At 38.1% G+C, this 13,330-nt stretch overlaps 1 protein-coding gene across 2 annotated transcripts in view; it reads right to left on the bottom strand.

Moving 5' to 3' along the window:
* Window positions 1–13,330, bottom strand: part of REXO5 (RNA exonuclease 5) — a 55,057-nt gene that overhangs the window by 22,278 nt on the left and 19,449 nt on the right. For both annotated transcript variants that reach the window (XM_065924450.1, XM_065924449.1), the window contains exons 7-10: window positions 6,875–6,963; window positions 5,524–5,639; window positions 3,221–3,359; window positions 2,984–3,078 (exon numbers count right to left, since the gene is read on the bottom strand). In XM_065924450.1, coding sequence (XP_065780522.1) covers window positions 2,984–3,078; window positions 3,221–3,359; window positions 5,524–5,639; window positions 6,875–6,963 — 439 coding nt within the window. The remainder of the gene's footprint in view (window positions 1–2,983; window positions 3,079–3,220; window positions 3,360–5,523; window positions 5,640–6,874; window positions 6,964–13,330) is intronic.

Here is a 13,330-nt window from a genome sequence, read left to right as displayed (position 1 = left end):
ACAGCCTTGATGTACTCCTTTCCCGATTTGGAATCATTCTGTTGTTCCATGTCCAGTTCTAACTGTTGCTTCTTGACCTGCATATATATTTCTCAGGAGGCAGGTCAGATGGTCTGGTATTCCCATCTCTTTTAGAATTTTCCACAGTTTATTGTGATCCACACAGTCAAATCCTTTGGAATAGTCAATAAAGCAGAAGTAGATGTTTTTCTGGAACTCATTTGCTTTTTTGACAATCTGGTGGATGTTGGCAATTTGATCTTTGGTTCCTCTGCCTTTTCTAAAACCAGCTTGAACGTCTGGAAGTTCATGGTTTGTGTACTGTTGAAGCCTGGCTTGGAGAATTTTGAGCATTACTTTGCTAGTGTGTGAGATGAGTACAATTGTGTGGTAGCATTCTTTTGCATTGCCTTTCTTTGGGATTGGAATGAAAACTGACCTTTTCCAATCCTGTGGCCACTGCTGAGTTTTCCAAATTTGTTGACATATTGAGTGCAGCACTTTCACAGCATCATCTTTTAGGATTGGAAATAGCTCAACTGGGATTCCATCACCTCCACTAGCTTTGTTCCTAGTGATGCTTCCTAAGGCCCACTTGACTTCGCATTCCAGAATGTCTGGCTCTAGGTGAGTGATCACACCATCGTGATTATCTGGGTCATGAAGATCTTCTTTGTATAGTTCTTCAGTGCATTCTTGCTACTTCTTCTTAATATCTTCTGCTTCTGAGAGATCCATAACATTTCTGTCCTTTATTGTGCCCATCTTTGCATGAAATTTTCCCCTGGTATCTCTAATTTTCTTGAAGAGATCTCTAGTCTTTCTCATTCTATTGTTTGCCTCTATTTCTTTGCATTAATCACTGAGGAAGGCTTTCTTATCTCTCCTTGCTATTCTTTGGAACTCTGCATTCAGATGGGTATATCTTTCCCTTTCTCCTTTGCCTTTCACGTCTCTTCTTTTCATAGCTATTTATAAGGCCTCCTCAGACAACCATTCTGCCTTTTTTCATTTCTTTTCTTGGGGATGCTTTTGATCACTGCCTCCTATACAATGTCAAGAACCTCTGGCCACAGTTCTTCAGGCACTCTGTCAGATCTAATCCCTTGAATCTATTTGTCACTTCCACTGTATAATTGTAAGGGATTTGATTTAGGTCATACCTGAATGGTCTAGCGGTTTTCCCTACTTTCTTCAATTGAAGTCAGAATTTTGCAGAAAGGAGTTCATGATCTGAGCCACAGTCAGCTGCCAGTCTTGTTTTTGCTGACTGTATAGAGCTTCTCCTTCTTTGGCTGCAAAGAATATAATCAATCTGATTTCAGTATTGACCAATTGGTGATGTACATGCGCAGAGTTGTTGGAAGAGGGTGTTTGCTACGACCAGTGCATTCTCTTGGCAAAACTCTATCAGCCTTTGCCCTGCTTCATTCTGTATTCCAAGGCCAAATTTGCCTTTCCTCCAGGTATTTCTTGACTTCCTACTTTTGCATTCCAGTCCCCTCTAATGAAAAGGACATTTTTTTTGGGTGTTAGTTCTAGAAGGTCTTATAGGTCTTCACAGAACCATTCAACTTCAGCTTCTTCAGTATTACTGGTCAGGGCTAGACTTGGGATTAATTACTGTGATATTGAATGGTTTGCCTTGGAAATGAACTGAGATCATTCTGACATTTTTGAAATCATCCAAGTACTGCATTTCAGACTCTTTTGTTGACTATGATGGCTACTCCATTTTTTCTCATGGATTCTTGCCCATAGTAGTAGATATAATGGTCATCTGAGTTAAATTCACCCATTCCAGTTCATTTTAGTTCACTGATTCCTAAAATGTCGATGTTCACTCTTGCCATCTCCTGTTTGATCACTTCCAATTTACCTTGATTCATGGACCTAACATTCCAGCTTCCTATGCAATATTGCTCTTGATAGCATTGGACTTTACTTCCATCACCAGTCACAGTCAAAATGACTGCAGATGGTGACTGCAGCCATGAAATTAAAAGACGCTTGCTCCTTGGAAGAAAAGCTATGACCAACGCAGACAGTGTATTAACAAGCAGAGACATTACTTTGCCAACAAAGGTCCGTCTAGTCAAAGCTATGGTTTTTCTAATAGTTATCTATGGATGTGAGAGTTGGACTATAAAGAAAGCTGAGCACCAAGGAACTGATGCTTTTGAACTGTGGTGTTGAAGATTCTTGAGAGTCTCAGCAAGGCGTTCCAACCAATCCATCCTAAAGGAAATCAGTCCTGAATATTTATTGGAAGGAGTAATGCTGAAGGTGAAATTCCAATACTTTGGCCACCTGCTGCAAAGAACTAACTCATTTGAAAAGACCCTGATGCTGGGAAAGATTGAAGGCAGGAAGAGAAGGGGACAACAGAGGATGAGATGGTTGGGTGCCATCACCGACTCAATGGACATGAGTTTGAGTAAACTTTAGGAACTCGTGATGGACAGGGAGGCCTGGTGTGCTGCAGTCCACAGGGTCACAAAGAGTCGGACACGACTGAGCAACTCAACTATTAGCACATAATCGTCACATTTAATAACAAAGCATTAGTTATACAGATAACCATAATTTACTTAAATAGTCTTGTAGAATATCTGAAGATTTGGGCGCTATTTTAAACCACACTATAATGTACATCATTATACATGTGTTTATACATATTAGGATACATTCAATATAGGAATGTTGTTTCAAAGTTTTGGGTAACTTTTCTGCCCCTTCTGTCCAGTTCTATCCATCAACCTTCAGCTACGAATGCAACTCGTTTTTTATTCCCATAGTTTTTTCATTTATGAGTCATACTTCTCTCTGAAGTTAGGATCACAGACTTCCTAATAATGTTTACAAACTAAGAAAGAGGAAGAGTAGAGAGGCTGAACTTTTGCAATATGCTTTAAATAAGACACAATATGCTAATTTATATGCAGTCTATCAGGATAATATTATAATATTCAAACAAACTTACCCCAAAATAGCTTTAGCTAAGAACTTGAGCTTAAATCTTCTGCCCTGCTCTCTGACATAAAGCAATGATGTATCAATAACATAAGGATGTATCATCTGAGGAGGAAAGAGAAGAGAATGAGTAGCATCCTATATTAAAGGAAAAAATAAGTGGACTGGGGAACAGAAGGCTTTAGCTCTAAGATAGATAAAACAGGCACATACGCTAGAAAAACTAAGTCCTAAATCAGATACTCACTTTCAGTGCTCTGAGATCTAAATCTAAGGAGTGGCCCACTAACACAGCATCAGGAGGAAGAAGCATCTTCAGCTGTCTCTGTACATCTTTGAGTTTGGTTGTCACTGGGTTAAGAATCTTCTTTGTGATTCCCGAAAAACTTTCAACAACAACAAAAAAAAACAGAGAAATGGACAAGCCAGGGTATTACTAAGTTTTCCTCCCTGGAAAGTCACTTTGAAAAGAATATTTTAAAAAATTGATAAAACATTAATAAATGCTCAGTGTAATAAGGTTGAAAATAAACAAAGAAGAAATTAAAAACTGCCTATGATCCCACTACCCAGAGATCACTTTTTACACTTTAATACCCTTTCATATTTTTTGATACATATATATTCATGTATGTTTCATTTTTATAAAAATGCAATGGCTAATAAGCACATGAATAAATGCTCAATATGGCTCATTATTTGAGAAATGCACTTGTCAGAATGGCCATCATCCAAAAATCTACAAACAATAAATGCTGGAGAGAGTATGGAGAAAAGGAACACTTTTGTACTGTTGGTAGTAATATAAATTGATACAGCCACTATGGAAGACAGTATGGAGATTCCTTAAAAAAACTAGGAATAAAACTACCATAGGACTCAACAATCCCATTACTAGGCATATACCCTAAGAAAACCATAATTGAAAAAGATACACGTACCCCAAATGTTCACTGCAGCACTATTTATGATAGGACATGGAAGCAACTTAAGATGTCCATGGACAGATGAATGTATAAAGAAGTTATGGTACATATATAGAATGGAATATTATTCAGTCATAAAAATGAATGCATTTGAGTCAGTTCTAATGAGGTGGATGAACATAGAGTCTATTATACAGAGTAAAGGAAGTCAGAAAGAGATAAACAAATATCATATATTAATTTATATATATAGAATATATATGGTATTGATTAACCTATTTGCAGGGCGGCAATGGAGACACAGACATAAAGAACAGACTTGTGGACATGGTGAAAAGGAGAGGGTGCGTTGAATAGAGAGTAGCATGGAAACATATATATTACCATATGTAAAATAGATAGCTGATGGGGATTTGCTATATGATACAGGGAGTGCAAATCCAGTTCTCTGTGACTACCTAGTAGTTTGGGATGGGTAGAAGGTGGGAGAGAGATTCATGAGGAAATGGACATATGTGTGCCTATGGCTGACTCATGTTGATGTATGGCAGAAACCAACACAATATATTGTAAAGCAATTGTCCTCCAATTAAAAATAAATAAATTTAAGTTAAAAAAATGAAAAAATAAATAAAAATTTTAAAATGTTATCATGGGACTACCCTGGTGGTTCAGAGGTTAAGATTCCCTGCTTTCACTGCGGTGGGCCCAGATTTGTGATCCCTGATTGAGGAACTAAGATCCCACAAGCAACGTGGCAATCATAATGCATATTACTATATAATATAAACATAACATTTTCTATATGTCATGAACAAGTTTTCATATCAATAAATCTATTTCAGCACACCCTTTTAAATGGTTAGAGTACTCCATTAACTAGATAGAACATTTTAACCAACCCCCTATTTTCTTTTTAACCAACCCCCTACATTCATATTCCCATATTTTTTCAATACTATGACAAACATGCTTATACATACAGCTTTGTCACATATGACTGTTCCCTAACAATATTGTATAATTGTCTTGTCTACTAATAGGACAGTCTTCATCATTATCATGGCCTCTCTGTGCCTAAGTAAGCATGAACTGATAGATGTAACTACAATGGGCAACAACAGTAATATTTCCTGGCTTTTCTTTGCCTAATCACAGTACTGTGTACATTCTGAAATTGCATGCTAATCTTTGGAATGATAAAAAAAAATCTTGAACTTCAAATTTCTGCTGTGGAAAACTTAGTTTTGTTTTGGTTTCTGGGGCCAAAAGAGATTAAGGTCTAAGATCATTTGACAACCAAAAGATGATTTATAAGATTTTTCTGATGGGGTCTTATCAGAGAGCAAAGGTATTTGGCAGCTGCTACAACTGTCAGATTCTATGACAAGGAAGATAATATTCTGGTGACTTAAAGTCACAGGAAAATTAGAGAGCAAGAAGGATAAGAGCATTATATACCGACATTGTACAATTTCAGTATTAAAATTTGTGGTACCCAAGCCTTTTCTTTGATAGTAAGTAGATAATACTTAACTAAACAGAAGTTACAGGCTATTCCTGGTAAGTCTCATTTCACTCTAGTCTGACACCTATCAAGAGCTGGAGGCAGAGTTAAAAATACCTGGTGAGGTAGTCCACAATCTTATTGTCAGGTTTAACAAGTTCATCCATAACACAGCCGCCTCCTTCAGCAACCAGTGAGATACGTGTTAGTTCTCTTCCCTTGGATGTAAGGCACTGAAAGATTAGGATGTAGTTAGGCTGCTAAACTGTGGAAGCTCTTGCTTTCTCTCATTATTTAAGACTATATCAGCTGTCATCTATTCTAATCTACTGGGGTCCCTGAGACAACAGTACAGCTGTTTGCTGACTAGAAGACCCAGTATGTATGAAATTAAAGCTAGGCAGTTTGCTGAACATTATTATAGTTAAAGGTAACCAACACAGTACAATTTCTCTGGGAAGGATGTGCTTAAGAGCGACAGACACAATAACATCAATTATAATTGTACCACTTACTGTATACTACAACCCAGTATTATGCTAAGTATCACTACAAAGTAATTTTTATTAGCATGGACTATTATCTAATACAATACTAGGTATTTTATATACCATCTCATAATAACCCCATGAAATAGCCTCTAACATTATCCTCACTTCACAGAGGAAGAATTAGGGAATTAGTTTGTCCAAGGAGACAGGCAAGGCCAGGATACACACCCTGATATGACTCCAAATCCTTAGGTCTTATCCACTGTTAAGAGTTGAGAAACTATTATTTGAGCACTAAGTGAGGGAATACACAGCATTTGAAAGGAGGTTTAGACAAAGTAAAACACAAAGGAAGCTTAAGAAGGGAAATCCTTCTAATCTTAAATGTGTAAAACCAAGTCAAACCAATGGTAATTGAGGCAAGTCTTCAAGGCAACAATGACAAAAAACCTGTGCAAAAGACAGAAGCAGACTTCAACTGGTAGTCCAGTGATTAAGAATTCGCCTGCCAATGCAGGGGACATCGATTTGGTCCCTGAATGGGAAGATTCCACATGCTGCTACAGAGTAACTAAGCCCAAGAACTCCAACTGCTGAAGCTCATGTGCCCTAAAGTCTATGTTCTGCAACAAGGTAAGCCACCGCAAGAAGCCCTTGCACTGCAACTACAGAGTAGTCCCTGCTTGCTGCAACCAGAGAAAGCCTGCATAGCAACAGAGTCCCAGTGCAGCAAAATTAAAAAAAAAAAAAAAACCCAGAAGCAATCAACTTTGAGTAATAATCAAAAATTAGATTGAACAAGTTAGAAAACTTATGTGATATTTATTCCTCATCCTGAAGCAAAGATTCAATTTTCCTAAAATGTGATGAAATAGGTCAACTTTCAGTTATTTAAACTGAATGCTAGAACCAAAACAATCAAGACAACTAGATCCTAGTGTGCAACACTCCAGTGGAAAATCAAAAGTAGCACTTACCATTTCACAGTCAAGGCCAAAGAGAGGACTGTTGTCTGTTACAGAACCATTACATTTGGTAGGTACAAAGTTTTCACAGTTAGGAAAACCTAGGAGGAAAAGGAATAAAACATTTACCTTTAGAACTAGAAATGATAAATATCACTCCTACATTTATTCAGGGAAAACAGATTCCACATTTGTGGGACATCTTCTCTATGTTAGACACCTGAAATATGAAGATTAAATGAAATAATTTCTGTCCTTAATTTTTTATCCATCTACTCATTTTTATATTTGGGGAGAATAATGTAGGCTGCTGTTATTGGGGATACTAGGGCCTAGACTTCCTTGCAGTTACCAAGTAACAATTTTTTCCTCCTTATTAACAGTAACAAATTGTACCTAAATCCAAAGTCATGGGACCTTTTCCATGTAGGCACTAACAGAGGATGAATAAAGTATGCAAATGACTGTATGTGGTATTTTTCTTTCCTAAACAAAACAAGAAAAAATAGGAATGAAATTCCACCATAGCAGAGATCTAAAAGTTTAACTAACATTCACCATATATACTCTAGTACTCAACTTTACCCTTAAAATTTCTCTGAGATCTCTTTTAAGAAATGTGCCGCATTTTCTAAACTCCCAGACTGAAAATTCCCTACAGAGGCTCAGATATAGGCTTAGGATACCCCTTCCTAAGTCAATAAATCAGGCACATTCATCTCAGAAGCCCAAAAGTGTCTGAATCACTGAAGACTCCTACCTTCAGATAGAGGCTGAAACAGTAAAGGTAACACTTAGATTTTATCTGACAAGAAACTAAGGGATGTATGAAAAGCTTTGACCAGTTTCTATGTCACAGTACCTTGAAATTTCCAACTGATTACAATTAAAAGAATTAAAATAGTCTAGTCAAAAAGGAATATTCTCAAATCTTGGAGACACTGTACTTGCTGACCTCCTTATCTGTAGTATTTGTATCAATAATACCATGAAATAATTTTTTTAAAGCACTATGTGCCCCATGCTAAGCTTTTTCTGTACATTAACTCAATCTTTATGGCAATTCTATGATATATGAACTGTGAACTCCATCTTACAAATAACTTTTTTACTTAAGTAAATCTATTTTAAAAGGAAAGTTATGTATGCAGAATACAAAAAGATCTCCAGTAATTTAATTAAAAAAGACAGCTCAATTAAAAAACGCACAAAGGATCTGAAAAGATATACAAATGGCTAATAAGCATATAATGAGGTGCTCAATATCATCAGTCATCAGAGAAATACAAACTCAAATCACAATGAGATACTAATTCACACTAGGATGGGTATAATCAAAAAGAGTATAACAAGTGTTGGTAAGGACTGCAGAAATTGGAAACCTTATTCATTGCTGAGGGAATGTAAAATTATGCAGCTGCCTTGTAAAACAGTTTGGGGGGAGGCGGTCCAAAGATAGAGGAGAAATAGGATGGGGAGACCACTTTCTCCCCCACAAATTCATCAAAAGATCATTTGAATGTTGAGCAAACAACTTTTGAACACTGGCAAAGGACACCAGGCACCCACAAAGGCAGTCCAATCTCTTTGAAAGGAGGTAGGAAAAAATATAAGACAGAAACAGAGACAGATTTAGGGATGGAGACCCAGCCTGGGGAGGGAGTCATGAAGGAGGAGAAGTTTCCACACAGTAGGAAGCCCTCTCACAGGCATGTCTATGGGGAGTTTTGGAATCTCAGAGAGCAACACAACCAGGAGAAAAAAAAACAAAACCCACAGAATATGTGCCTAACTGCAACTACAAGTGGAAATGGAGAAATGGCATAGAGGCTCATGACGAGGACCAGGCCTGAATGCCCTGAGGACAATCTGAAGGAGCTAATGTGAGACAGCAACCCAAACCATGGGCTCCCCAGAGACAAAAAAAAAAGAAGACCTTTCCCTCAAAAGGCTCTAACACCACCTGGCGATCCCTGGTGTGCTCACATAATGAAGGATTGAGAGAATACCAAGGACAGCAAGCCAGCTGCTGTATAGGGCTGTCCCCCCCCGAAGGCGGAGAGACAGGCATGTGACAGCCAGAGCTGGAAGGCAAGGGGCTGCTGCAATCTTGGCCCCAGAGACAACATCTTCCAACAAACTGAGCAGGCTCCCAGTTGCTAACCATGTCTTCCTGGGATCCTGGACGGTTGACATCTGCCAGGAGTATCACAGCCTGAGATCAGCTCCCCAGAGGAGACACATGGCATATCTGGGACTGTGCTCTCACTGCACACCTGAGAAACCAAGCAGCCAGGACCTGGGAGGTAAATAAGACACACAGCCCACCTGGGACAGTGCACTCACCACGCACCAGGTCTCGCATAAGCTGCTTGGACCTTGGAAGGGCACAAAATGCACAGCCCATCAGGGTCTGTGCTTCCGCAGAGAAACCAAAAACCTGAGCAGCTTAGACCTGGGAAGTGCACGAAATGCAGGGCCCACTTGGGACAGTGCCCTTGCAGAGCACCCTGGAGCCTGAAAAGTGTGGACCTGGGAAGTACATGCCACCTTGGGTGTGGCAAACCCAGTGTGGTCCATCCACCATAAGCACTCCCCACATATGCCAGCAGTATTTGTTTGCAGTGTCCCTCCCTCCCCACAACACAACTGAACGAGTGAGCCTAAATAAGTAACCACCTTTGACCCCTGTGTCAGGGCAGAAATTATACACTGAAGAGACTTGCAAACAGAAGAAGCCAAAATAAACAAAGGAGGAACCACTCTGGAAGTGATAGGTGCATCAGACTAAAACCCGGCAGTTCATACTGAGACTGCACATTTGAGGGGCACCTATAGACCTTGAGAACAAGTACAAGCTGAAACAAGGGACTATCTGACCCTGAACTGACCCCACACTGCCCACAACAGCTCCAGAGAAATTCCTAGGTATATTTTTACTATTATCACTTCTTAATTTTAAAAAAAATTTTAGCTATTACCCCTTTAACTTTCATGTTTATAGCCTACTATTACCTTTCAAAAAAAAACCTAGTTTATAAAAACGAATTCCATATATATAATTTTTTTTTAATTTTTGTGATTGATTTTGTTTTGTATTTTTTATATTGTACTTATGAGAGTCTAACCTCTTTTCTAGGTTTTTAATCTTTGATTCTTGATATTTGTTAGCAATTTTGTACTTTTAAGAATCTAGTCTTCAGTATCCATTTTCACTTAGGGATTTGATTACTGGCTTGACTGCTCTCTCACCTTTTGACTCTCCCTTTTCTCCTCGAGGTAAACTCTATCTCCTTCCTCCATCTTCTTTTCTCTATATAACTCTGTGAATCTCCCTGGTGTCCCTGGCTATGGAGAATTGTTTCACCATTAACCTAAGGGTTTTATCTTCTGTGCAGTATGGAAGGAGAAGTCTTGAGGCTACAGTAAGAGAAGGGCTGAAAGCCAGAGGCAGGAGGCTTAACTCCAAAACTTTAGAACATCAGAGAACTCCTGACTCCAGGGAACATTAATAGACAAGAGCTCACCCAAAAGTCTCCACAACTAACTGAAACCAAGTTCCAACCAAGACCCAATAGGTTCCAGTCCAAGACATACCATGCTAATTCTCCAGCAAAACAGGAACACAACCCTGAACATTAAAAAACCAGCTGCCCAAAGCCATGCCAAACCCATAGACACCACAAAATTCACTACTGGACACTTCACTGCACTCCAGAGAAGAGATCCAGCTCCACCCACCAGAACACAGACGCAAGTTCCCCAAACCAAGAAAACTTGACAAGCCACTATTCCAACCCCAATTCTAGCTCCAACAGGGAGCAGACTTCACAATTAAGAGGAACCACAAACTTCCAGCCTGCAGAAAGGGCACCCCAAACACAGTAATCTAAACAAAATGAAAAGGCAGTGAAATATTCAGCAGGTGAAGGAACATGACAAACCAAAGAGGAGGAGATAGGGAGTCTACCTGAAAAAGAATTCAGAATGATAGTAAAAATGATGCAAAATCTTGAAAACAAAATGGAGTTACAGATAAATAGACTAGAGACAAGGATTGAGAAGATATGAGAAATGTTTAACAAAGACCTAGAAGAAATAAGGAAGAGTCAATTAATAATGAACAATGCAATAACTGAGATTAAAAGCACTCTGGAGGGAACAAACAGTAGAATAACAGGCAGAAGAGAGGATAAGTGAGGTGAAAGATAGAACAGTGGAAATAAATGAAGCAGAGAGGAAAAAAAAATTAAATGAGGACAACCTCAGAGACCTCTGGGACAATATTAAACATCCCAACATTCGAATCATAGGTGTCCCAGAAGAAGAAGCCAAAAAGAAAGGGCATAAGAAAACACTTAAGGCAATAATAGTCAAAAACTTCCCAAAATGGGGAAGGAAAGAGTCACCCAAGTCCAAAAACTCCAGCGAGTCCCAAACAGGATAAACCCAAGGCACATATTAATAATACCCCAAGACACATATTAATCAAACTAACAAAGATCAAACACAAAGAGCAAATATTAAAAGTAGCAAGGGAAAAAGCAACAAATATCACACAAGAGGATTCCCATAAGGATAACAGGTGATCTTTCAATAGAAACTCTTCAGGCCAGAAGCGAACAGCAGGACATACTTAAAGTTATAAAAGAGAATAACCTACAACCAAGATCACTCTACCCAGTAAGGATCTCATTCAGATATAAAGGAGAAATCAAAAGCTTTACAGACAAGCAAAAGCTGAGAGAATTCAGCACCACCAAACCAGCTTTCAACAAAAGTTAAAGTATCTTCTCTAGACAGGAAACTCAGAAAAAAGGTTTATAAAAATGAACCCAAAACAACAAAGTAAATGGTAAAGGGATCATACTTATCAATAATTATGCTAAATGTAAATGGGCTAAATGCTCCAACCAAAAGACAAAGACTGGCTAAATGGATACAAAAACAAGACCCCTTATATATGCTGTCTACAAGAAACCCACCTCAAACCAAGGGACACATACAGACTGAAAGTGAAGGGCTGGAAGAAGTTATTTCATACAAATGGAGACTAAAGGAAAGCAGGAGTAGCAATACTCATATCAGATAAAATAGACCTTGAAATAAAGACCATGATAAGAGACAAAGAAGGACACTACATAATGATCAAAGGATCAATCCAAGAAGAAGATATAACAATCAAATATATATGCAACCAACATAGGAGTACCTCAATACATAAGACAAATGATAATGAGTATGAAATGGGAAATTAACAGTGACACAATAATAGTGGGGGACTTTACTACCCCACTCACACCTATGGATAGATCAACCAACAGAAAATTAGCCAGGAAACAAGAGCTTTAAATAATACAATAGACCAGTTAGACTTAATTGATATCTCTAAGGCATTACACCCCAAAATAATGAATTTCACCTTTTTCTCAAGTGCACACGGAACATTCGCCAGGATAGATCACATCCTAGGCCATAAATCTAGCCTTGGTAAATTTTAAAAACTTGAAATCATTTTAAGCATCTTTTCTGATCATAATGCAGTAGGATTAGATCTCAACTACAAGAAAAAACTATTAAAAATATAAAGAAATGGAGGCTAAACAACACACTTTTGCATACCAACAGATCATGGAAGAAATCAAAAAGGAAATCAAAATATGCATAGAAACAAATGAAAATGAAAACACAACCCAACCTATGGGATTCATAAAAAGCAGTGCTAAGAGGAAGGTTCATAGCAATAGAAGCCTACCACAAAAAAGAAGAGAAACATCAAATAAACAACCTAACTTACACCTAAAGCAACTAGAAAAAGAAGAAAAGAAGAACCCCAAAGTTAGTAGAAGGAAAGAAATCATAAAAATCAGAGCAGAAATAAATGGAAAAGAAACAAAGGAGACTATAGCAAAGATCAACAAAACTAAAAGCCGGTCTTTGAGAAGATAAATAGAAAAACCGTTAGCCAGACTCATCAAGAAAAAGAGAAGAATCAAATCAATAAACTTAGAAATGAAAATGAAGAATCACAACAGACAACACAGAAATACAAAAGATCATAAGAGACTACCATGAGTAATTATATGCCAATAAAACAGACAACTTGGAAGAGATGGACAAATTCTTAGAAAAGTATAACCTTCCAAAACTGAACCAGGAAGAGAGAGAGAGATCTTAACAGACCCAACACAAGCATGGAAATCAAAACTGTAATAAAAAAATCTTCCGACAAACAAAAGCCCAGGACCAGATGGCTTCACAGGTGAATTCCACCAAAAAATTACAGAAGTGCTAAAACCTATCCTACTCAAACTCTTCCAGACAATTGCAGAGGAAGGTAAATTCCCAAACTCATTCTATGAGGCCACCATCACCCTAATACCAAAAACAGACAAAGATGACACAGAAAAAGAAATCTACAGCTCAATATCACTGATGAACATAGATACAAAAATCCTCAACAAAATT

Source organism: Muntiacus reevesi, chromosome 2, assembly GCF_963930625.1.
Source record: "Muntiacus reevesi chromosome 2, mMunRee1.1, whole genome shotgun sequence".
In the NCBI taxonomy this organism is placed as follows: domain Eukaryota; kingdom Metazoa; phylum Chordata; class Mammalia; order Artiodactyla; family Cervidae; genus Muntiacus; species Muntiacus reevesi.
The sequence above is the reverse complement of the archived record's forward strand: the minus strand, read 5'-3'. Positions and strand labels throughout refer to the sequence as shown.